General features: G+C 42.7%; 1 protein-coding gene across 1 annotated transcript in view; it reads right to left on the bottom strand.

Annotated features, from left to right (window-relative positions):
- The window catches only part of CAPN2 (calpain 2), an 89,833-nt gene that overhangs the window by 19,942 nt on the left and 43,398 nt on the right, over window positions 1-26,493 (bottom strand). Inside the window, exons 3-11 of the mRNA XM_072647737.1 lie at window positions 20,321-20,439; window positions 18,509-18,642; window positions 17,291-17,459; window positions 15,654-15,737; window positions 13,131-13,216; window positions 10,652-10,726; window positions 9,427-9,587; window positions 4,795-4,964; window positions 2,742-2,753 (exon numbers count right to left, since the gene is read on the bottom strand). Of these exons, the coding sequence (XP_072503838.1) occupies window positions 2,742-2,753; window positions 4,795-4,964; window positions 9,427-9,587; window positions 10,652-10,726; window positions 13,131-13,216; window positions 15,654-15,737; window positions 17,291-17,459; window positions 18,509-18,642; window positions 20,321-20,439 (1,010 nt within the window). The remainder of the gene's footprint in view (window positions 1-2,741; window positions 2,754-4,794; window positions 4,965-9,426; window positions 9,588-10,651; window positions 10,727-13,130; window positions 13,217-15,653; window positions 15,738-17,290; window positions 17,460-18,508; window positions 18,643-20,320; window positions 20,440-26,493) is intronic.

Below are 26,493 nucleotides of genomic sequence, written 5' to 3' on the forward strand. Positions count from 1 at the left end.
CAACTCATTTTACTGATGAGGAAACTGAGGCAAACAGGGTTAAGTGACTTGCCCAGGGTCACACTGCTAACAAGTATCCAAGGCTGGATCTGAACTCTGGAACATGAATCTTCTTGATTTCAAACCCATTGCTCCATTCAACTCATCTAAGCTATATGATGACTTCACTGACAGTTCACTGTTAAGAAATACATAAATACAGTAATACCACTTACCACCTGGAGAATTTGGGGGGGGGGGGTTTGAGAGGGGAAAACATTGCTAGATTTGGACTTGGAGGACTAGGTTCAAATCTTAACTGTGTGACCTGTCCATGTCACTTTAACGGTTCTTGGCTTCAGTTTTACCATCTGTCAAATGAGGAGTTCAGACTAGATGACCTTTGAGGTCCTTTCCCACTCTGGCTCTACTGGGAGTCCTTTGTCCTCCCCCAACACTGGCAGCACACTCACCACCCCACCCTTCCATGGAGATCATCCTTAGCCTTCTCTGTGTTTATCTTGTCAGCCTAATTAAGCTCTGAATCCACAGTGCTGGGATTCTGTCGAATTCTGTAGGGTGTATGGTGGCCAAAGCAACGTTAGAACTCAGCTGGCATTAACACACTGCAAACGCAGTGTCAGAGCCCGGGAGGAGAGCATGAGAAACCACTCATGTTTCTTTGCAGTACTGCATCTACTCCCAGGCTGGCCAGCCTGACCGAGATCAAGGGCCAGGATTCACCCATGGCTCTGACAAAAGAGATACCATGCATCTCCTTCTTGCTACAACACCATTATCTCCTGTACTATGGGCTGCTTAGAGTGCCCTCTTGTGTCTTTACATACATTAAACTTTTAAAGGGACATCATCATACAGTCAGTTCTGCTGTCACATGCCGTGTATGTGTTGCTAAAAATCACTTCACTGTGAAAATCCAATCAAAACCACAAAGCTTATGGGGAAAATGAGGTCAGTGCACATCAAAAAAAGCCAGGAACCTAATAAAAATGGTAGTTTTATACATATTCAATGGTTAAGAAATACATCAATACAATAATGGCTGCATTTGCTGCTTTGGTTCCCCAGCCCCTGGGGAGGCAAAGTTGAGAAGGAATCCTCACGGGAAGTGGCGGGGAGGGGGTCAGGGGCCTTGGCCATAGTGGAAGGTGGGACAGTTGGAGAGTATGGGTGTAGACCAGACCTCTTCCACCCATAATTCCAACTACACCAAGTCCCTTTACCTTGAAACAGATCTGAAGTTTGCTTGTGGAAATGAGCATTGAAAGCTTGGCTGCTTGTGAGTGACAGAGAAGTGGCATGATTTTTTTACATTCTCAGTCTTTTTTTGGATAAAATTATGCATAAGCAAATATGAAAAGCTGTGTTATGCTCATATTGTTCCTTGATATATCATTCAAACTGGAACAAATTCAAGTTTTCAAAATAAGTGGTATAGCAGAACTGACCATACTATTTGTTTCATTGAATTGCAGCATTGGTGAGATTCACAATGACTTTTTTTTGCTTAGTGCTAAGTGAAGCTGGAATCTTCACACTCAAACAAGCAAGCATTTATTAAACACCTACTATGTGCTAGGCACTGGAGCTACAAAGGACAAAAATAAAATAGTCACTGATTATCTTATAATTTTAGAACTGGAAGAGACTTTAGCATACAGCAGGGGTCCTTAACTTCTTTTGGGTCACTGGACCCTTCAGCAGTCTGGTAAAACCTATGGACACCTTCTCAAAATAAAATTGTTAAATGCATAAAGTAAAATATGTAGGATTATAAAGAAAACCAATTATATTAAATGTAACTACAAGTATTTTAAAAAATTTTTAAATTAAAAATTATTTACATTTTTAAAAAAAATTTAAATAGTAAAAAATTTTGCAGACTCCCTTGCAATCTATTCATAGGTTCCTTGGGGATCCATGGTTCCCGAGTTGAGAACCCATAGTCTAGAGGATCAGTTAGTCTAATCTTTTTGTTTTAAATAAGAGGAAACTTGGACCCCGGAGAATGCAGGCAATCCTAGGACCACAAGCTGGGCAACTACCTTAGAAGTCACTCATACAGGAGTTCAGATGACCTATGTGATTATAACAACTGCCCTTTACTGTGTCTCTTGTGCAGTAGAGCTATGACTAACATTTCTGGTGCCCAAGGCTAGTAACATAAAAGGTGCCCTAAGACAAAGTTTTTGAGATACATTCATTTGGTCTTAGGACACGAGACTCAGAGAGAGGAAAAAGCCCTAGGACACTGCCCTTTGAGGTGGGATGAGAGGGAGAATGAAGACCCAGAGATAAGTTTAAGGAGGAAGCACAGAAGAACTCACTTGGGTTATGGCCTCAGTGGAGAGGAATTCCACCAGCCCCATTTGGTAACTTCTTATTAAAATTAATTGTTTAATTAGGTGCTAAGCTCTGTTATGTCTATATGATGGAATATGGATGATGTCAATAGCACTTTAAATGTTGGCACCCTAGGGCAAAGCTCCAGTCACATTACCCTAGTAATAGCTCTGATGCTCAATATTTGGAAAGTGCATCTAGATACATGTGACACTTCAACTCAGGAAATACTTGGGCCTTGGAAGCCTCACTAGACAGAGAATACAGATGAGAATGGGTCCTTGAAATTCAACATCAGGGCCCAGTCTTCATATAACTTCTCTCGAGAGATACAGAAGCCCAGGCCTCTTGGCTAAACTTGATTCTCAGAATCAAAGGACAAGATACAGCAGACGTACCTCCTCAGGGACCTGTAGAGAGACACGAGAGAAAGGAGACATTCAAAGTCAGGCAAAGGGGACGCTATTAGATGTGATTGTGTCTTAGGCTCTTCTTTTCCCTGAAAATTTCAAAGAACCATAATAGTAATGGCTGACGTTTATTCACTGCTCTAAGACTGATAAAACACTTAACATATATTCTCTCATTTGATCCTCACAATGTCCCCAAGAAATAAGTGCTATGGCTACAATTAACCCCATTTTAAAGATGAGGAAACTGTGGTTGAGAAGTGAATGATCTGTCGAGCATTGCACAATCACTAAATATCTCACTCAGGATTCAAACCCAGTTCCTCCTGACTCAAAGTTCAGTGCTCTATCCAATGTTGACCATGTCAACTTGAATGATTCCAACACCTCCCATCTGGGATTCTGTGAACTCAAAGCACTTATCCATCAGTTCCCTTTGATGATGGGGAGGAACAGGTATTATTATTACCGTTAGGGTTTAAACTAAGGCCCTGAGATATTCAATGTCTTGTGTAAGGTCGATATAAAGTTCAAAGCAGAGCCAAGACTCAAACCGAGGTCCTCTAATTCCTAGTCCACACCTTTATCTACTACAGCTATTCCACCACTCTCTGCTATTCCACAGCAGAACTTCATCTCTGAGGACTTTTCCCACTCCTCCTGATACAATCTATCTCTCATCCCCAATACTCACTCCCCACTTCTAAAGCTGGGGCATTTCAAAATGTGACTGATGGAACGATTGAGGATTATAAAATTTGGTGTATTTCAAACATACTAAAGAACTTTCAGTCCCAAGAATCCATTCTGTGCTCATATTTATCTGTGGACTTGACATGACTCTCACATCCTATTTTTCAGATGGGAAAGTAGAAGATAGTACTAAAAAGTAGCTTGTCATAGGTCATCTAGGCTGCCAACAATGGAGTGAAGAGACTACACAGCCTCTTGGTATTTTGTCTGAGGCAAGGGTATGGGCAGAAAAGTTCTGACCCAATAATAATCGCATATGTTTCTTTTTTTTCCCACTTGAATGTCTGCAAAGGATGAAGACTCTCCTTCCTTGCTCTGCGACCCTAGGCAAATAATTTGACCTTTCTAGACCTCATATGTAAAATGGGAGGATGATAATACCTGTCTTCAGTACCTCATAGGGTTGTTTTGATAGAATGCCACAAACAATATAAAGCATTACACCTAGAAGTTGTTACTATCACCCAGACAGACTCAATTTCACTTAAAGTTCCTTAGTTCCACTTCCATGCTGCCTTGAGACACAAGAGGAGGGGATGGGGAGAGTGCCTAGGCCAGCTCCCACTGCCCCCATCCCTGTCTCCAGCAGAGCTATTTCAAAACTCAACCTCTTTAAAGAAGGTACAAATCTCTTTAAGGAAGGCAGACAAGATGACGGAGCTATGCGGTTCAGGCTTTGCCAGTTTATGGGCTTTGTTCTAAAGAGGAACAGGGCTGAAGCACACACTAGGCTATGTCCTGGGAAAAAATGCTCAGTGCCAAGCAACTCTGGTAGGAGTATAATCACCCAATTGTTTCCCCCCTCTCTCTCCCTTAGATTTTCTACCTCCTTGGCAACTGGGCTCTAACTAGCCATCCACATGGTTTCCATTGGTTTTGCTCCTGACTTCACATTCTTAGAGGTAGCCCCAGGACACTTCGTCCCCAGCTCAAATCTCTCTGGAATTCTTTTCATCCCAAGCTGACAAAAGCAAGAAATGAAACAAGGGGATGTCTTCCAAAGTCTGGCTATTTAACTCTCATTGCACTGGCTCTGGGGACTCTATCAGAGCGTCCTGCAGCTCCCTGGTGACCCTTGGCTAGCCATTAGGGCTTCCGTGGGTGAGGTCATTCTAAGAAAAAAAAGAGTCCAGTCTAGGTCTGGCTTGTGTCTTCACATTCCCCTACAATAGTCCTTGTTGGCTGTTACAAACTTCTGGAGTTGGCCTAGCACAAAAGTAGGGGGCTTGGATGAAGAGTAAGAGAGGAAATTGAGGGAGGAAACTTCCAGATATGATTCTTTCCTTACCTCATAGATACCAAAGCCGATAGTGTGCATATCCTCTCCCATTTTCCTTTGGCGTCGCCGGTGCTTCTGGATGAGGCCCACCAGGAAGGTGCATCCAGGCTCAGAGCCATCAGAATCCTCATCCTCCTCCTCCAGCTTGATCATGTATTGAGGGTTCATCCAAAAAGTGTCTGCCATCACACAGAAGGACAAAGGGTATCACTCACCTCAGAGAGTGGAAGAGCCACCCCCAGTGCATAAGGACATGTGACACTGGCCAACTTGGGAGTAGAAGGGAGAGGAGACCATCATCTCACTTACTATCTACCCAAAGGACCCTGGGACCTTGCCATCTGACCTGACCCTTTCTATTTGCTCTACACTTGAACTTTCTTTTATGTGGGGGTTCCCCCCAATTAGAATGTGAGCGCCTATTTTGACCAAGGTCTATTTGCCTTTTCTATTTGTATCCCCAACATGTAGCACCATGCTTGGTCTGTGGTAAATGCTTAAAAATGCTTTTTCATTTATTTATGACTGCACAGATAAAGAACACCAGCAGAATGGAGAAGGGCCTGTCTGTGGCATTTAGGGTTGGGGGCAGTCATGGAAGGCAGAGGGAGTGAAGGAGGGTAGGAGGAATTGGGAGACATCAGGGGGTGGAGGTAATCCAAAATCTCCACTAATTTGCAATGTTAATTTGAGTGAGCAGCAGTGGTGGTGGAGTAAATGGGAGTCTAAAACAGTCCTAAATTACAAACTCCACCCTATGTATGTTTTTTATATTTTTGCCCCCACTTTGTTGAGCTGTTTGTACTCATTTTTTTAAGCTCTGGCAGGGAGGGAGGGAAGATTATTTCTTGAAATGAAGCCTTTCCCTTGCTAGGCTCTGGACTCTATTGCTCCCCCTGGTGTCTTTCTTACTTTATTCATCTCTGACTTTGAATGGAGTTTCAAAGAAGGCTGATCTGGCCAGAGAAAAACTTGGGGTTCTCTTCTTTGGTTTCTGACTGGTAACAGGCCAACGATCCACAAGCAGGAACTAAATTTTCCTAAGGTGCCCTGTGCTATCCTATCCTTTCTCTACCCCCATTTCCCCAATCACCCAAAACACCTTTTCTATCAAAATCTTCTTTTTAAAAAAGGATGTATCCAGGGAGAGGTAATACGATATAATGGAAAGAGCCATGATGCTGGTGTCAGAAAATCTGAGTTCAAATCCTACCGTGGTCATTTATTCCCTGGGACCCAGTTTTCTTATTTGTAAAATGAGTTGGACTAGAGGTCCTTTTCAGTTCTAAATCTGTGGTCTCATGGGGTTTTAATCCTCACCAACCTACAGCTTGAATAGCTATCCCGAAATCTAGCTCTGCATTGCCAACTGCCTGTTGTATAGCATTATCATTATTGTATGTTTAAAGCTAGAAAAGGACCTTAGAGATCCCATGATTCACCTGTGACTTTCATTTTATAAAGGAAGAAATTAAGTCCAGAGAGGTTAAGGGACTTGTAGATCATACCAGTAGTAAACGGCAAAGCCAGAATTTGAACTCAGGTCTCCTGATGCCACATCCAGAACTTCCCATTATACCATGCTGTCACTCAAAGTTGGCAGGTCCAGATTGGAACTGATGATCTTCCTCCTAAATCCACTTCTGCCATTTTTCCTTCTGCACATTTCTATGGAGGACACCCCTCTTCTCCCAGCCTCCCAGGCCATATTATAACCTTAGAGTCGTCCTGAACTCCTCCCTCTCTCTCACCATCCATGTTCAATCAGTGGCCAACGCTTGTTGACTCTACTTCTATCTCTTCCATCCTTTCATCGCATTCTCTCCACTCACATGGCCATTCTCTAACTTGGGTCTTTGTCATCTCTTGCCTTGATGATTATAATACTGTCCTCATTAGTCCTCTTGCTGCTATGTCCCTCCCCCTACAAGCCAACCTCCACATAACCTCCAAAATAAACTTCCTTAAGCACAGGTCTAAGCATGTGGTTAGCATGTTTTGCTCAAAAACCCAAACCAAACCAAACCAAAATCAGTAGCTCCCTATTGCCTTTAGGATAAATTATGGGTGCAACGCTTAAAACCTTCTGTGATTCAGCTTCAGTCTATTTTTGAGCCTAATTTCATATTACTCCTTTTCATGAACTCTATATTTTAGCTAATCCAAATTGAGCTAATCTGTACTAGCATCTTTCCCAGAATTGATATGTCCCTAGGTAGTAAAGCAGATAAGAAGGCTGGTCCTGGAGTAAGGAGACCTGAGTTCCAATATGGCCTTAGACATGTACTAGCTGTGTGACCCTGGGCAAGTCACTTAATCTGTTTGCCTCAGTTTCCTCATCTGTAAAATGAGCTGGAGAAGGAAATGGCAAACCATTCCAGTATCTTTGCCAAGAAAACCCCAAAGGGGTCACAGAGAGTCAGACACGACTGAACAACAACAACTCTTTCCTTTGTGTCTTTGGAAGAGATGAGGCTGCATGGCCAGATGACATTTCCTCCTCCTTTCCATCTCTTGGAATCCCCATCTTTCCTTCATCCTTCTCCTTAGATGCCATCTAAAAATACAAGGAGGTCCAAAGCCTTCCTTAATCCTCACTTATCCCTCACCCCCCAGCTGCCCAGGCAGCACTTGCTTTCTTCTCAAAGTATTCTGTACTATACTTATGTGTGTGTCTACCATATCCCCTTCCCCTCAGTAGACTATAAGCTCCTAGAGGGCAGGCATTTTCATTTCTTTCCTTCTGTTCTTGGGGCCTAGCACTGGCCTTACATATCAACCTACAAACCAACAACTATCTATTAAGTATCTACTAGGCACAAGGCAGAGAGGGAGTGTAGAGAGGAGGATAGGGAAGACTTAGGCTGTGTGATCCTGGACAGCTCATTTAACCTCCAAGTGTTGTAGGTGACTTTTTAAGACTACAAGTTTGCAGAGAAGGTGCTGGTTTTTATTGGCTGAGGAAGTTTCTTATCCAGGACTTCTCTATACCAGTGAACTGACAGGTCTAGACTCTATCCCTATCCCAGGTGTGGGGAACCTGGGGCTTCGAGGCCACACAAGGCCCTTTAGGTTCTCAAGGGTGGCCTTTTGACTGAATCCAAACTTCACAGAGCACATCTCTTTACTAAAAGGATTTGTTCTGTAAAACTTGGACTCAGTCAAAAGGCCACACCCAAGGACCTAGAAGGCCACATGTGGTCTTGAGGCCCACTCCTGCATCCCATGTGTTCGAGGCACCAAGAATACAAAAAAAAAAAAAGCAACAGCCCCTGCCTTCAGGGGCCTTACATTCTATGGGGGAAACAAACAACATGGACCCATGTAAGTATACACAAACTAAAAACAAGGTGATCTGGAGGAAAGGCACTTCTTGTTTCACTAACTGAATTAAATTGATTTGAAACTCACACTAAGGTGTAAATGGCAGGGATGTAAGTGTAGTGTTAGTATAGTGGAAAATAATTTAGTTCAGGAGTCAGGAGATCTGGGTTATAACACCAGTTTTGTCATTAACTAGTGACATGAACTTGGCCAAGTTACATAACCTCTACGAACTACAGTTTCTGTTATGTGTACTGTGGTGTGATACTGCAGTTTTAATTTCTTTTGAGTGCCTGTGAGTGTTTTACTCATCTGGGGTAGTTGGATAGTAGAATATTTTTTGGGGGGGGGAGGAAGATGATTGTCCAGAGTAATTTGGGAAGGGGTAAAAAATAAAGTATTGCTATGTTTGGAGGCTAGAGTAGTAGATAGATGAGGGGACTTGGAGTCAGACCTGAGTTCAAATCCTTCCTCAGACACTTACTAGCTGTGTGACTCTGGGCAAGCCACTTAACCCTGTTTGCCTCAGTTTTCTCAACTGTAAAATGACCTGGAGAAAGAAATGGCAAACTATTCTAGTATCTTTGCCAAAAAAATCCCAAATGGGGTCACAAAAAGTGACAACTGAAACAACTAAACAGCAACGAGCTTACTGAAGAAAAGACTGGACAAAGAGAAGTTTGGCGATGTGAAAAGCCATCCAGGAGAGGGACTTCCCGGGTTCCAGTCAGAGGGGGACCTGTCCCTGGGCGTTGTCTAGAACCATTCTAATCTTTAACCATAGAGTTAGAGATGATACTGCTCAAGATCTTTATAACACTTACAATGGCTAGTGGAGTGCCTGGTACATAACATGTGCTCTATAAATGTCTTTGGAAGTAATCAGGGGGAGCAGTGGCCTTAAACAACCTGCCAACATCAAGATGAGTTGTTAAAGGACATGATTTCCTTCTCCTGTGTCCCTTCACCCTATTCCTCTGTCCTTTCTCTTGATATTTCTTTTGAAAGGAGTGCAAGGTGGGGGCACATCATGATGTTGATAGTGACAACTTACTGACATTTTGATAGCACTTTAAGGTTTATAAAATGCTTCCCTAACAATAACTCTGTGAAGTAGGTACTATATGTGTTATAATCCCCATTTTACAGATAAAGAAACTTGTACTACACCAGTGCCCCACTTTCCTTTCTCTGCCTTTTCAGCTTTTTTCCTGCTCCCTTCATAGTTGGCAGGTTGAGGGAACTGTCCCTTGAGGACCCCCAAAGCTGGAGCTAGATCTCTCTCTCAAGGGTTTGAGTTCTGAATTTTTCTCTTACTTGGGTAGTTCCTGCAGCCTCCTGCAGTAGAACCCCGCCTCCAGGTCCCATCCATCTTGGTGAGTTTCCACTTCTTGTAGGTATCACTGATTAGCGTGTCTGGGGTTAGGTTGCAGATCTCTAGACGAGAATAGTGTCTCAAGAAGTCACCGAAAGACATCCTGCAACAGAAACACAGACAAGGTTTGGTCCAGTATGTCAAGAGATCCTGTTAGAGATACCTGTTAGATCTTTGAATCTCCCAACATGGCCTTAGAATAATAATAACTGACACTTAAAAATTTTCAAAGTGCTTTACATACATCCTCTCATCTGAGATTCCTAACAACTCTGTGAAGTTGGCACACTCCAGGTATTGGTACCCTTATTTTATAGATGAGGAAACTGAGACTCAGAGGCTAAGTGTCTTGTTCATGACTATACAGTGAATAAGTATCAGGGGTGGGATTCGAACTCTGGGATTCCTGACTTTAGGTCCTCTACTATACTATGCTCACTCTCAAGTTATACCATACTATCTCCTCTCCATATCCTGTAGGATGCTTCTAGGATCTAATAGAGTGGAGAGCACACAGTAGAAGCCCACTCAGTGTGTTTGTCCTTTGTTGCCGAAGAAGATCATGTCATCAGAGAAATAATGACATGACTTGCACTTGACTTTGTTTTGAGTGAGGGAGGGCTGTGCAGGTCATCAACCTCACTTCTCCTTCAGAGCCATCTGAATCCAGTGATCAGATATTTATCAGGATGACTGGAGATGACCCAGGATGAGGCAATTGGGGTTAAGTGACTTGCCCAAGGTCACACAACTAGTGAGTGTCAAGTGTCTGAGGTGAGATTTGAACTCAGGTCCTCCTGACTCCTGCACTGGTTCTCTGTCCACTGCCTCACCTAGCTGCCCCACCAAGGAACTGAAAGCTCCTAGAAGTGGTGAGTATGTCCCACTGTCACCACTGGATTCTATTGGGTTCTGAAATAGCAATTCTTTTGTTTTTTCTCTCTGTAATGTACCTCAGTATCTTACTCTAATTTAATAGTCAGATGGGGACTAAGTCATTTCTTGCCCAGGGCTGTGTAGGGAAGCACTTCTAGGGCTGAAAATAGGCCTGAGGAGCTGGGAGTCCTCAGCCTAACACCCTGGGCTGTGCTTTGTTCTAAATAATTTTGGCAGTAAAACAAATTCTAGAAAGTGTACCATTGTCTGTGAAATCCCAAGTAAGCTCACCAGAATTCTCCATCTTCAAATTTCCTGGTTAGTCTCTCCCTCTCATCAGGGTCTATGCTGTTCCAGTTAGGGCAGCTGAAAAGTAAACATGGGTCAAAGTTAGAGATGCTAAAATTTGCTGTTGGGGGGGAGCAAAGGGAGCAAATTTACTTCAAGATTTCCAAAAGCAAGAAGGTGAGTGACATCCACTTTCAATTCTGAACAGGCCTGTAGATATCAAAGGATGGAGAATAAAACAGACCAGAGGAGAGAGGAGGAAGAGGAGGGTGGTGGTTGGGAGGAGCATGAACAGCAGCTACCAAAGGTTTGGGGGGCAGGGTGGGGTGGGTGGGAGAGACATATGGCCTGAGCCTCAATGTTAGCAGGTGAAAAAACCATCAGTGTTCAACGATGGGACATGGGCATTTTAATGGTCTCACTATGCTTATCATGAATTAATATTGCATGAAGGTTAAATTTTTCTTCAGAATCAGTGCATTTGAACTGAAAAAATATTAGAAAAGCATCTATTCAATTAACAATTTTTTTATCCCTTTTTGGGGTGACCTGTTTTTCTTTCTTCTCTTCCTCCCTCCCTTCTTTCCCTCCTAAAATAAAAAATCCTAAAGTGCTTGGGTCTCTACCTCTCAAAGCCCCTAGCTAACAGGTAACTTTCATGATGGAAAGCATTTGCAAACTCTTTTTGAGGAAGAGGGGTTTATCAGGGAGAAAATCTTATAAAGGAATTTTATTTAAGGTCATTCTCTGCAATGAAGCAGGGGTGTATGGGTAAATGTTTAACAACCAGCTCTCCAGAGAAAGTATATAGGACACACTTTTCAGTCTAATCTGCATTATTGATATTTTCTCCATTATTCTCTTGTCTAGTCCATCCACACAACAATAAATCAAGTCCTAATTTGTAGCATTTTCGAGTTGCTCAGATGTAAATGCTCACACAATGAAAATTTAAAAATGCATTGGAGTTGGAGCTAGTTCCAGCAAGTCTCTGGGGTCCTTGCCAGCAAACTTTCCAGGGAAGCTCCCTGACTTGATTTACATTAGTTCACTAGAGAGTAACTCTGGAGTCCAGGGAATGGAAATGGTATTATAACTGTTGGGATGGAGGGAGGAGGGAGGAAGATGAAATGGAGGAGAATGAAGAGAATGTGTGGGAATTCAGAAGAAACTAAAGCTGGTTTTCATTGCAAAAGAGCCCAGGTCATAGCAGATCCACTTGCAGAATCTGTCGACCAAAGAGTTAACTGCCCTAGGTTCCATGGCCAAGTTAATATCCTTGAAGCAGAACAAGCATGTTCAATTGGGGTTCTCAGTCAAGAGAAAGTTCCAGTTTCTTGGTGCCTAACAGAAGGGTGAGTTTGAGCTTGGAAGCAGATTTATTCTGCAGGAGAATCATCCTTGCTGAAACTAGATGAGAAGTGTAACCATCTTATACATAGGATCCCTGAGCCCTGCAAAAAGACACCCCGACTATATAGCAGGGGCTAGTTGCAAAGACAGTGAGCAAATGCCATCATACCCTCTGGACCCCATCCAGGCTTGATGGTGCTGATGATGATGGTAACTAACATTTATATAGTCTTACTACGTGCCAGGAACTTGGCACCTGGCTAGTCTCTCCCTCTCATCAGGGTCTATGCTGTTCCAGTTAAGGCAGCTGAAAAGTAAAAGTGGATCCAAGTTAGGGGTGCTAAAAGTTACTGTTTGGGGCGGGGAGTGCAGGGAGTAAATTTGCTTCAATATTTGTAAAAGCAAGAAGGAGAGTGACATCCACTTTCAACTCTGAACAGGCCTGCAGATATCATACTACCTCATTCAATCTTCACAACAATACTAAAAGGTAGGTGTTATTATTATATCCAGTTTATAATTGAGAAAACTGAGGCAGACAGAAGTTAAGTGTGCCTAACGTCACAGGGCTAGTAAGTTTCTGAGGCTGCATTTGAACTCTGGTCTTCCTGACTCCAGGACTTGCACTTTAACCACTGAACCACCTAAGTGCTAACAAACTGGTTTGGTGAATCTTCTGCCTCTTCTTTCTCTTTTTCCTACTACTACTAGCACTTACTACATGCCAGGCACTGCGCTAAGGGCTTTACTATTATCTCATTTGATCCTCACAACAAACCTGGGAGGTGGGTGCTTTTATGATTCCTATTTTTCAGAAGAGGAAACGGAGGCAAGCAGAGGTTAAGTGACTTGCCCAGGGTCACACAGGGAATAAGTATCTGAAGTTGGATTTGGACTCAGGTCTTCCTGACTCCGGGCCTGGTGCCGTGTGCACTATGGCACCACCTATCTGATGCTCAGAGATACAATATTTCTGTCTTTTAAATCATTTTAGAGTATGCGGCATTCTTTAGCTCATTTAGCCCAAGGGATGCACTGAGTGTATCCTGCTGGTGTGTTCCCAGGCAGATACCATTGTGATGTCCTTCATCCTCAGTCCTCCAATTTTAAGCTTTTAGCACAAACTCACTTGTCGCTCCACTTTCCTGTCCACTCCACTTCTCCCCAAGGGTTTCGGATGCGAATCAGTTTCTGCAGGCTTCCTCTAAACTCCACCTGGGCAAGTTAGATGGAGAAAAGAGGGCAGAAGATAGAATTAAGTCTAGTGTCACATAGGTTCAAAGCCTTCCCCTTTTACTGCTCCTTCTGGGAAGGCTGCCAAACTCTCTGAGATTCACCTCCTTTTCCTCATCCCCTTTTTCCAATTTGGGGCAGGATCACAGCATAAACTGCAGTGGGTGTAAAAACCTTGGTGTTGACACCAAATAATAACCTCTTGTTTACATGGTGATTTAGGATTTGCAAAGTACTTTCCTCCCTACAACTCTTTTCAGAAAGGTGGGATAAATATTAAGTCCATTTTCCAGATGAAGAAACTGAGAAACAGAGGGGTTAAGTGACCTGTTTAGGGTCACACAGCTAAGAAATGTCAGAGCTGGGGCTTGAACTTCAGGTCTTTTGACTCATGTCCTCTATCAAAACCTTTCTTTCCTGGAGAAAACAAAGTTATGGCCATGAGGGTGCTACTTTTACTGAAGTGAGTACCCATAAAATCTCTGCAGGTTGTGAATGTCCTCACAGAGTGGGTTTTTGTTGTTACTGTTCAAACACTTCCATTGTGTCTGATTCTCTGTGACCCCATTTGGGGTTTTCTTGGCAAAGATGCTGGAGTATTTGTCATTTCCTTCTCCAGTTTATTTTACAGATGAGGAAACTGAGGCAAACAAAATTAAGTGACTTGCCCAGGGTCACACAGCTAGTAAGTGTCTGAGGCCGATTTGAACTCAGGTCTTCCTGACTCCAGGCCAGGCACTCTAACTACAAAACCACCTAGCTGCCCCCAGAGAGTGGGTATGATTGCTGAATTCATGCCTCCTTGTCCTTTTGGGGGACTCAGAGTGCAAACACACCAGTTTATTTCCCAGCTCTGACACTTTATCTCCCTGTGACTCTCGTAATAACTTTAGCTAAATTGTTTATAACAAATGAGATATAGTTTGTCAGGAAACTTCCGAGAGGTTCTTAAATTGTGAAAAGAATACTGGATACCCATGAATCACTTAACTGTGCATGCCCTTTCATCCAGCAATACCACTATGGGACATGTACTCCAAAGAGGTCAAAGACAGGCAAACGACCCATATTTATCATGTATGTGTGTATATGTATAACAATATATGCATGCATGTGTGTGTATATATATGTATATACATGCATACGTATATATACATACGGGGGGGAGAGAGAGAGAGAGAGAGAGAAACTTTGTTATTAGTGTTGCAAAGAACTGGAAACAAAACAGGTACTCATCAATTACTGTTGGCTGAACATTTAGTGGTATGTGAATGCAGTAGAACATTACTGTGAAAAATGATAGCTATGAGGGGTTCAGAAAAACCTTGAAAGAGTTGTATGAACTGATTCAGAGTGAAGTGAATAGAACTAGGAGAAAAATTTACAGAGTGACCACCACAATGTAAAGGAAAACAACTACTGAATGACTTTAACACTCTGACCAACGCAGAGATCAACCACAACTTCAGGGAACTGATGATAAAGCTTTCCTTGTCCCTTGAAGAAGTAATGAAATGGAGATGCAGACAACTGCCAATGTACTGATGTGGTTTTTCTCTGACGATATTTGTTTGTTATGAGGGAAGGTTCTTATGGGGGTGGGGGAGAAGAGTGGATAGTGATACAGATGCAATGAAAAGAAGAAAGTAACATCGGTGAAAAATTCACAGAAAACACAAGAGGAGACAATTCAGAAGGGGACACAAATAATAAAGGCAATTTTGTTATTACTGTTAAAATTTAGATACCTCTTTTAAAAACCCTAAGTAACAGGCACTCATAGTTTCATATACTTTTTTGTTTTTCCTTATATGTTTATGTTTGTTGGTTATTGTTAAGTTCATAATAAAAAAGAAAATTAAAAAATTTTTTTACAGGTACTGCACCAGAAATTTTAGGACCAAACCTGAGCTCTGTCACTATTGGCATCTATGACTGTGAACCAGTCAATTCAGTTCACTAGGACTCAGTTTACTCATCTGTAAGATGGAGATGATAATAACCTACCCTCCAGGGCTGCTGAGGAGTCAAATATGAAAGTAATTAATGGAGTGTCACTGAAATAAAGTTCCAGAAGGGACAAGGCTTGTGATTTTTCAAATCGTTCTTGTAATGAGAAAATGGGACCACCAGAGGGCAAAGTGCACCACGCTTAGAGGTCAGCATGACTCAGGGTAGGAAAGTGTGATTCATGTTGGAGTGCCAGGAAATTCTACGGGGCAGCCCTTTTTTAGAAGTGAAATCAGTATTAAAATGTGACTTCTGTCTGACTTGGGCCACACCCTGTGCCATCCCAGACTAAAGTGTACTTTAATTTTGATGCTAGCGTCTGTCTCCGTTAAGTACGGTCCCCCAGAAAACAAACAAACACAGGAACAGAACCCAGACCACGCTACTGCCCCTGCGGTGGGTCAGTTACCTCTTCTGCTCCAGTGACTGAGTATGCATGTCCTTTCACGAGCTTCTGGAAAGTTACCGCCTCTGAGTCTGCAGCACTTGTGATCTGGAAAGGCAGGGGAGGGTTAATCCCTAAGCCTGGGGAGCGGCTGACATGCTACCTTAGTCAGGACCTATGTGTACGTAAGCAAGCTAGATGGCTGCCTAGCCCTGTGGTTTTCAGGGCATTAGGAAGGCCTCCCTTACCTGCTACCCTTCGCCCAAAATTCTCCTAAAAGGAAATAAAGCTGTTCATTTCACAATAAGAGATGAGGTTTAATGTGCAAATAGCCCATGAATAGTTAATACAGTGACTGTCCCATAATTCATACTAAGATGCAAATAACTTCATCAGCTCCTTTCCGGAGAGCAAGACTCTATAGTAGGAGAAAGCATGAGACTGCTGGGTGTCTGCAGAAGTGGGAGAGAGAGGGCACATGAAAGGCTTGCTGTGTTGGCACCAAACTTGGTCACACCGCAATCTGGGCCAGGGTCTGCTCTAACCTAATTTAGAGAGGTAGGCAGGTCTTGTGGTTTAGAGCAGAAATCCATCAAGTGCATGGCCAATAAAGGTCCACAAGACAGTCCTCCAGGTGTTCTACGGGTTATTTTCTTATATTGTTAATGTTTACAAGGCTGCAACATCTGTACTTTGGTTTTTGGCTCATATTAATAATTCATTAGAATCGCAGTCAGGGGTCTCTACTGTGTCATCTAACAGAACAATTCTTCTATCTTGTGAAGGAGGTTAGAGTGTGTTATCTTTTCTGTGGAAGTGATAAGAATAGTCCTTTCTGAACTCCTGACCTAAAGGGCTGCTGGGAAGTTGAGGGCCACAGCAGAGGTGGGTCCTTTTCCTGGGCCTGGTCACTTTGCAACTCTGTTCCTAGTCACTGGCTTGATCTGGGCCTCATGTATGGCTGCTACAGTCACCCCTCTCCTCGTGGGCCACTGCCCAGGACATCCTGCTCCCTGTTCCCTGATGAGGTTTTGGCAGCAGATGCTGTGGCTCAGGAATTGATTTTTTTGTGCCTTTTGAAATCTCCCCACAGTTCCATTAGCCCTGGAGCCTGCTTGGGAATAGATGTCTGGTGCAAGGAAGGGAAGGTGCATAAGTTGCTGATTGCTGACCTAGAAGCTCTGCTAATATCAGACTAAATGCTCCGAGTTTTTTCCTCCCTGGAACAATGGGAGACTTGTTCTCTGGGAGGGTGGTCACTTTGGGCTTGGGCTGGTCAGATATGAACTTCAGGGGCAACATGAGCATTGTAGGGATATTTGGTTCTTAGAAAAATTTAGGGGAGATTAAGAATATGGAAAGAGGGTGGGAAGGAAGAGAGAAGCTGCCTCCTCCTTAGCTGTACACGAGACAGACCTTTGCTGTTGCCAAGAAGCCTGGTTGGTCTATGCAGAGAACATATGCCTGAAGTGGACTTGGTAAATTGGGAGTCATCCAAGAGTGGAGAGAGAAGGATTTCACTGAGGGAGAAGGGTGGAGGAAGAGAGGGGCTCCCCTCAGCACCAGTGGACACTTACTTCAGTTAGAGGGAGATAGGGGTGAGGAGCTGAAGTAAATAGAGGAGAATAAAGGGGAAAACAAGAAAAGATGCATAGACTCACATCAATGGAACAGCCAAGGAGAGAACCCTTCTGCAGGGCCTTCTGGATGATGGCAAACAAGTTGTCAGGAGCTTTCCTCAGCTCATACCATTCAGCTATCCCTCCAGTGAAGTCCTCAAAGCCCTCTGTGGTAGACCCTCCTGAGAGAGCTTCGTAACATCCATTGACCCTGTGTAACAGGAAGAAGAAAAGGGTCACTAGCATTCATACGGCGCTCCAAGGTTGGCAAAGCACTTTACAAATGTCATGTCATTTGAGCCTTACAGTTATCCTAGCAGGTTGGTGCTATTATTATCCCCACTTTGCAGATGAGGAAACCAAATTAGTCAGAAGTTGAGTGACTTGCCTAGAGTCATAGAAGCTAGTAAGTGTCTGAGGCTGGATTTGAACTTGGGTCTTCCTGACTCTGGGTCTGGGGCCAAATTCACTGCTCCACCTATGCAAATGTCCGTACTCAAAGCACTCTCCCATCGTTACTACCTCTGAAATTGCAATAGAAACCTGATGTGTTGTTGTTATCTACTCTAAGGCTTAGAGACAGAGACTCCAAATGCTGAGAAGGGCTAAGGCGAAGATGTGATCAGAATGAGGTCTTTCTGGTGAAAGTCAATCTTGTCTGAGTAAGAGGCTGAGTCCTAGGGGTAGGATCCACCCCTGGCAATCAAAGGAACTGGAAGAGGCGTTGGGTGTGGAGATAAGGAAGACTTGTTGCTAATCGCTGATATGCTATATAATTTTAGGCAGATTGCCTCAGTTTCCATATCTGTGAAATAATGCTAATGAACTCACCAGAGAGCAGTATGGTACAGGAGAAAGACCCCACTGGATTTGGAGTTGGAGGATTTGTGTTTCAAACCCGTTTCTGTTATTTACCATGTGAGAATTTAATACTTGACCAAGTAACTTAACCTCTCTCCTATGGTCTAGCTGGTCTCTAGCTCTAAGCCTATGAACCTAGGAATCTTCTGATGTCCTTGGTTGAAAAATATAACATGAAACAAATATTCTTGTATTTTGTGGTGTTTTAGTAGTAAATGGGATTCTTAATGAAGACAGCAGCAGTATGACTGAGAATGCTGGTCAAAGTACTTCTCATATGTGAACAAATATGGCATTTTCTATGCTATTATAAGTTACATTTCAATAGCAAAGTCTGACAGTACCCCATGCTGCCATCTTGAATCTTCCAAGATCCTGGGCAATGGAAGAGTTACTCACTTGGCATAGGCTTTCTCCAGAAGGGCGCTCCAGAATTCACTTCCCTCTGCTGAGTGTACAAAGAGAAGTTCGCCATTCTTTGTGGGTAGCCTGTCATCTACCACCACGTCTACCCACTCACCATACTGCCAGAACTGTAAGGCAAGAGGTAGTTTGTCATTGCTGAACACGAAGGCTGGAACCAGGGTGAGTGGCACTATGGGACCTGGGGTCTTGGCCTTTGCAACCTTGGACCCTACCTACCTACCCTATAGGGCAAGGGCCCCAGAGGGCATACAGGCTCTCCCTTTAAGAAAATATCTCCTTAACCACTTGGCCTGCCATCAGGTAGGTTTGAGAGCAAAAACAGCTCACTCACTCTCCTCCAAGTTCTGTGCCACAAACTCTTTGCCCTCAGCTTAATTTAAGGAGCCCCTCATTAGTCAATACAGAAAGAAAGAAAGTGAGGAGAAGCTGAAAACTTCATAATAAACCTTTTTTTTAAAATTTAGGAGCTGATTCCATTTCGCTCCTCTTTTATCTTCCATCTTTTTTTTTTTAATAATATTTTATTTTTTTTCCCATGTTACATGTAAGGATGTCTTCTTATGACCATTTTCACCTCATTTCAGGCATCTCTTGGGGTTCATTTGATGGCCAGATGAACATGTGCTATCTCACAATAATGACAGGGATTAGTCCTGTGATTTCATAGGTATAAGGAACTCCCAGATGAGAAAATCCCCCTTCCGATAAAGATCAGCTCCATTGCACCTTATAACCTGTTGCCTAGAGCAACAGATATTCTGAAAAAAAATGCCTCCAAGTACCTCAAACTGTTGAAAAATATTTAACAAAATAAATATACAATAAGACACAGATAATGTCAATATGTGTTTTTCTAAATCAATATACAACCCACAGGGCTCTTTAAAGCTCTGTCTTAAAAAAAATCTGTCTCTTAGTGGTCCCTGTTTTTATCTGAGTTTGACTGACCAACATGTGTCAAAAGGGAGACTAGATTCTGGCTATGAGGGTTTTGAGTTCCACTCTCCAAGGCAAGGGTTCTGTCCATGAGCTATGCCACCGTGGGCAGCTCATCTTAGGAAACCCTGTTGGGGTGTAAGCTCAGTTTTCACATGAACGGTTTCGGGCAGGTAAAAGTGAGGGCTTCTAAACCTCAGAGTTCTCACGAGGCCCCCCAGGGAACAGCTGGGAATTGAGGCGCGAAACATGAGCTATCTTGTATTTAGACCTCTTCTCAGTGGAAACTTGCTGGGGAGAGCATCCCACCCTTGAGATTGGTCCGTGGTCTAAGCACACCTGTTGTTAATTAGCGAGGGGCTGAGAGCATGCATGGTATTCATGTGCAAACTATTCGGTGGGAGAGCTTAAGTAGGGATAGGAAAGCCTGAGGGCCTCTTTTGCTTCGGGGTCCCTCCCCTCTTCTGTGTCTGTCCTCTTGTGGTATGATCCTTGCTCCTTGGGAGGAGGAGGGTCCCTTTCTTCTGGGGAAGAACTTGCCCTGCATATGGATACGTAACTAAGACCCTGAATAAAGCCTAACCCTTGTTTGACTCTGGAGAGTCTCTTCTCTCAATACGTTTATCCGGTTGGCCACCGAAGACTGGTGAGAAAAGGTAAGCAGACTCAGGTAGCCCATCGGCCTCTAGGCCGAACAAAACCCAAACAAGAATACTTCCCCTCCAGCAGCATCAAGGCAATGAGTCTGGACTGGTAATAAGAGACACAGATGAATTCTGCTTCAGCGCCTGTCCCTCTAGGTGATACATCCTCACTGATGAGAGGCCTGGGGACCATTTCTGACATTACCTGAAAATGGAAGATCCCAGCATAGTTTTCCTGGAAGCTTTGATTTTTAGGAACCACCCTGGCCAGCACTTCCTCATTCAGGGTGAGGGAGGCGATGGCTGCCAGCAACCAGCAGTCACCTGTGAAAAAAGCCCAAGGAATAAGAATCAGTGTGATTGTTTGGGACTGAAGAGTTATCAGACTGTTTAATATTTATGGCTCTCACACAGCATGCTGTATACACCACAGAGCTGCTCATGACATTGTCTTAGCCTTCTAGGATGTTCTAAGCCAACAAGATAGAGAAATATTTTAACACATTTTTCTTTTATTTCAAGTGTATTTGTTTTGGATAGTTTTAGGGACTACTGAGGAGGAAAAATAAATTTTGTGGTACCTAGGGAAGGAGGGAATTTATTGTCATTCTTTCAGGCCAGACTTCCGAGGAGAAAGAATCTGAAGTGAATTTTCAGATCTGTAGTGAGAGAATCTGAATCTGAATCCCAGCTTTGCTCCTTGGTAGCTATGTGATCCTGGGCAAATCATTTCACCCCCATGGGCCTCAGTTTACTTCATCTCTAAAATGAAGAGGGCTGGGCCAAATTTTCTCTACGGTCTCTTCCAGCTCTAGATGATAAGCATCTATGAAAACTGACTTCAGATTGACATCCGGTTCTGCTTTTTAATACTTCTGTGGTCTTGGATAAGTCCTTCCTTTTTCTGGGTCTCAGTTTTGTCACCTGGATAGAGTGGTAGACAGAGAGGTAAGCTTGGAATTAAGAAGATCTTTGTGCTTACTATGTTGGACCCTGGGCAAGTCACTTAATCTCTGAGCCTCAGTTTCCTCATCTGTAAAATGAGGAGGTTTGACTTGATGACCCTGAAGGTCCCTCCAGCAGTAAATCTATGAGCCTATGAGATTTTCCAAGCTCTTGAGAAGACAATGACTACAGTGCCATTACGTAAAGCAATGGTGATCAGGAATGGACCTTCTCCCATCCCAAGGGGCAGGAAGCAGACCCAATTAAGGCTGGAGAGTGTAGCTCTCCAGGAGTTTCTGTAGGTAAGGGAGAGGATATCTCTTGTGTCCACATGTAAACAGCACAGTGAAGCTTGTGGATGTGTGGTTCATGCATTTCTGGGTTGTGGTGTTAATCCCATTTTGAGATGAGACTAGAAAGAAAACAATGGAAGCTAGTTCTCACTAAGTAAGGAGCTGTGTTCACTCTGTTAACAAAGGCTGCTTCCTCTAGTCACTTTTAAAACAGCCTGGAAAAATGTGGGAGTGAGTGACTGCAGAGAGGCTTGCTTGGGAGGAGGGGTCTTTATGTACAGAAATTTCATTGGGGGGGAGAGAACCTAGAAGTGCTTTGAATACTCAGACGTATTTTGCTTGACTCTGCATATTTGTTGCAGGAGTTTTGTTTTTGGTTTTCCAACAGGGAGTAGGAAGATGGAAGAGAGAAAACATAAATGCTCATTAATTAAAAATTTAATTTAAAAAGTTGTATCTGGAGTAGATTAGTATGAAGCAGAAAAGGGCTCCCAGAGATCTACTTTATACCCCAGATTTCAGCGTAAATAATGACTTGTCATTGGGTGGGAGTCCCTAGGAGCTACTGTGTTGAGGCAGGAGTCCACCTCTTCTTAATCTGCTCCAGGGTTCACAGGATCAAAGACTGAGAGCAAGTAGGGACCTCAGGGACCATCTTTTTCCTACTCCCTCATTTTGCAGATGAGGAAACTGAGGCCAAGGGAGGTCAAATGACTTGCTCTAGATCACTGGGAATAAGTATCAGAAGTGATATTTCACCCAGGTCCTCTGACTTCAGAGTCAATCCTCTTTCCATGGCACATTGACAGTTTCTGTTAAGTTACCATGAAAAAAAAACCAAACAAACCAATAAGTTGAGGGACGATTTGATTCACTACAAGTCATCAAGCAAATACTAGGTACAGAGCTCTATGCTAGGCACTAGGGATGCAGTGATAAAAGTGGCAGCTCCTGATCCCAAGGAGTTGACATTCTACTGGGAAAAGAGAGAGAAATCTTTGGGGGGAAAGGATCAGGAAAGGATTTATAGAGGAGAAAGCAATTGAGGTGAATCTTGAAGGATAAGGATTTTGAAGGCAGAGATGACTTCCAGGTATTATTGTAATTCATTAGAAGAATTACAAATCAATATACGAAGTCCTTTCAATCAATGTGAAGAGATTACTGGGTGTGGACCTTTTCCAGGAGGGGATACTTTTGAAAACAATTTTTAAAAATTTCTGACATTTATTTAAAATTTTTTTTTTTGCATTCCAAATGCTCTCACTCCCTCTTGCCTCTCCCTCACCCACTGAAAAACAGCAATATGAGATGCATGTGAAATCATGCAAAACATACCTTCACATTATCCATATTGCAAAAAAACAAACAAAAACCAAAACCTAACACAAAACAAAAAAAAGCAAGAAACAAAGAGAGTGAAAAGAATATACTTCATCTCTTCAAAACTTCCACAGATACAAAGGAAGGAAAAACCAGTACCTGCCCTCAAGGAACTTTCAGTCCAATGGGGGAGACAAAAGGCCAGCAGCTGTGGCCAAAGAAGCTTTATACCATATGGACAGGAGGCACCTTGAGAGGGAAGGCTCTAGCAGTTTTGGGGACCAAGAAATGCTTGTTTTCAGAAGGTGAGATTTTAACTGAGATTTGAAGAAAGCCAGGGGGCCCAGGTGAGGGGGGAGAACATTTCAAGTAGGAGAGACAGTCATTGGAAAGACACAGGATCAAGAGATGGAGGGTGTGGGTCAAGGATCAATCAGGAGGCCAACATCCCTGAGTGAGAGGGGAGGTGAAGAGGAGTAAGGTTTAAGAAGATTGGAAAAGGGCCTGGGGTTGGTCATATGGTGTCTGCTATTTGTCATGGGCCTTATAAATGTTTTCTCATTATTGCCAGAATTGTCTGCATCCTTGCTAGGGAATAAGGCAACACAGGATGCAGCCAGACAGGGATACTAACCATTCTGTATCCTCTTGAGTATGACCCGCACTATCAGGAAGGCATGGGTACCAGCCCTTCAGTTCCACAGACGACATATTTACATGTCTATACAGGTACATGCAGATACATAGACATGTGTGTGTATGTATATATAATATACATATGTATATATGTATATGTGTCTATGTATGTATGTGTGTTTACGGGCACACACATTTCTGTCCCAGAGAAAGTAGAAAGCAATTTTGAGTAAGACCAGGTAGAGTTCTCGTGCAGGGAAAAAATAACAAAAATAACACTAACATTCATTCATATTGTGCTTGCTATGTGCCAGGCACTGTGCTAAGCACTCTACAATTATTATCTCACTGGATCCTCACAACAACCGTGGGAAGCAGAGGTTATGATTAGCCCTGTTTTAAGTAAACTGAGTCATCAGTAGAAATAAACCGATAAGTTCATCGAAGCAACATTTTTAAAAAAGAAAGCAGATGCTTGAACTGTTCAAGGCACTTTAGCACAGTATTTGCACCGGCCCAAAGATAATAGTTTCTTCTTTATCAGTTAGTTAATGAATATAGATTAAGCTCCTGCTGTTTGCCTTCTCTGATAGGATGAAGGGAAGGGAGCAAATAGTTTCTTTTTTAATAGGGAAAAGGGAGGTCCTGAAGGTGACTTTCTGGGCCAAAGGCAAAGAAATATCATAACTGACAAAATGGAGTGAGTTAAGCTTTCCCCAAAATCCACTTTGATAATCCTCACAATAACCCTATGAGATAGGTACTATTATTACCTTTATTTCACAGTTGAAGATATCGAGGCAAACAGTGGTTAAGTGACTTGCCCAAGGCCATACAGCTAAATATCTCAGTCTAAATTGGATTCTATTCACTAAGTCACTAGCTTCTTCAAACTAGGGATAGTCTTCCCCTCACCCATTCCCTGTATCACACCCCAAAGCATTTGTTAAAATTCCCAGGAGGAAAGAGAAGAACTTTGGGAAAGATACATACACAAACCAAACATTTTTTAAAGGAATGTGTTGGCATTGTTATTTACCATTAAAAAGAAGCTGAACATAAAAAAAAAGTTGGACCAATTCCCAGCTCTACCAACAGTGCATCAGTGTTCCTAGTTTTCCACATCCTTTCCAGTATTTATCATTTTCCTTTTCTGTCATGTTAGCCAACATGATAGGTGTGAGGTTGTACCTCAGAAGTGTTTTAATTAGCACTTCTCCAAATAATAGAATATTTTTCATGGGACATTGATAGCTTTGATTTCCTCTTCTGAAAACTGCCTATTTGTATCTTTTGGCCATTTATCAATGGGGGAATGGCTCTTTCTGACATGACCAATGAGGGCATTTATTTTTTTGACTATATGTGTTTGTAATAGGTTTCTTTTTTCTTTTCCAAAGGGGAGGAGAGAAGGGTAGGAGGGAAAGAACTAGATTTTCATTGATTAAAAAAAATAAGTTTTAATTTTAAAAGAAGGATAAGAGAAATACATGGCATCGGCAAATGGACAATGTTTGCCCATTTGAGCCTAACCCTGGAATTTCTGGTCTTGGGAGTTAGATTGTAGGTAATCCAAAATTCAAGAGTTTAAGAGTTGCAGAACCTGGGAGTTCCTGAGTATCAGAGTTGAGCTCCGGTCACCTTGGTGGGGAGAAGATTTTCTCATAATTCTCAGGAAAGAGGACCTCTAATAAGAGGCTATAGCTAGAGAATTAAAGCCATGATAGGAGAAGGAGACCTGGTCTTTGCCAGCCCTCCACAGCATTGTTACGAGTTGCTCCGATGATGCAGGCCTGAAGTAAATAGGGAGAATTTAAGTGAATAGAGAGCATTTTACCCTTCTGGAGTGGTTTAGGAAGGTAAGAAGAAAGAAAGATGGAAAGAAGGAAAGAAGGAAGGAAATAGACATTTATTAAATACTATGTGCCAGACCTTGCGTTAAGTGCTTTGCAAATATTATCCCTTTGATCCTCACAATAAGCATGGGAGGTAGGTGCTATTATTATCCCCATGGGGAGTATGAGTTGCAGTAGGACTAAAGCCTCTCCGATGCCCAAGCTAACTTTAGCACTAATACGGTGAGCCACCAGGACTGGAGGGCCATCAGGCTACTTAAGGATGGGTCAAGTGGTGCAGGTCAGAAAAAGGAATAGGTTAAAGCTTCTGTACCAATCAGCATTGGATTGGGCCCATGAATTACTGCTATACCTCCAGCTCAGGTAAGATAGGGAGATCCAGGCTCAAAAAAAAAAAAAAGGGGGATGATGAACCTGCTGACTGAGGAGTGGGCAGAAATGTAGAGTGGAGATTAGGAAATGCCATGAAAACCAGGAGGGTCAACAGTATGGAAAGCTGCAGAGAGAAGAACCACATCCCTCCTGATATGGCTATAATTCTGGCACCTACTTCAGAGTTGGTGGATCACATAAAGTGATGCATATACTTTTTATGCTTTCAAGTGTCGTATAAATGTCAGCTATTATTATACCATGCTACAGCTCACCAAGGAAGAAAGAAAACAAGCATTTATTAAATATCTACTATGTGCCAGGCACTGTGGAAATACTTCATTTAATCCTCTCAACTCTGGTAGGGAGGTGCTATTGTTATCCCCACTTTACAGCTGAGGAAACTGAGGTGAACAGAGGTCAAGTGACTAGCAACAAGGTTTCAAACATGGTAGAGAGTGTGAATAGTGATACCACTGACAGGTTACAAACAGGGGAGAAAGTGTGAATGGTAGTTCCATGGACAGAAATGGTGAAATTAGATCAATGGGAAAGATGAAGGCTTGTGTTTTAGAAATGCTGAGTTTCAAATCCATTTAATTTAACAAATTTATTAAGCCCATACTAGATGAAGGGAACTCTTCTATGAAATGAGAATACAAAGATAAAAATGAAAATCCTCTCTGCTCTCAAGGAGTTTACCTTCTAGAATCTAACGTGCTCATGGGGACACCCAGATGGAGACATCTTATAAGAAGCCGAAGATGGGGCTCTATAGCCCTAGAGAAAAGAGTTTCTGAGGGTTTCCCAACCATCAGTCTATCTCTCATTTCAGCAATTGCATACTTCTGGACATACATGTATTTTCAGGAAAATGAATGAAAGACTTCCATATTCACTTTGGTGAGAACACTGCTACACTCAAGATTTAAGGGATTATTCATCTGATTCAC

Source organism: Notamacropus eugenii, chromosome 2, assembly GCF_028372415.1.
Source record: "Notamacropus eugenii isolate mMacEug1 chromosome 2, mMacEug1.pri_v2, whole genome shotgun sequence".
In the NCBI taxonomy this organism is placed as follows: Eukaryota; Metazoa; Chordata; class Mammalia; order Diprotodontia; family Macropodidae; genus Notamacropus; species Notamacropus eugenii.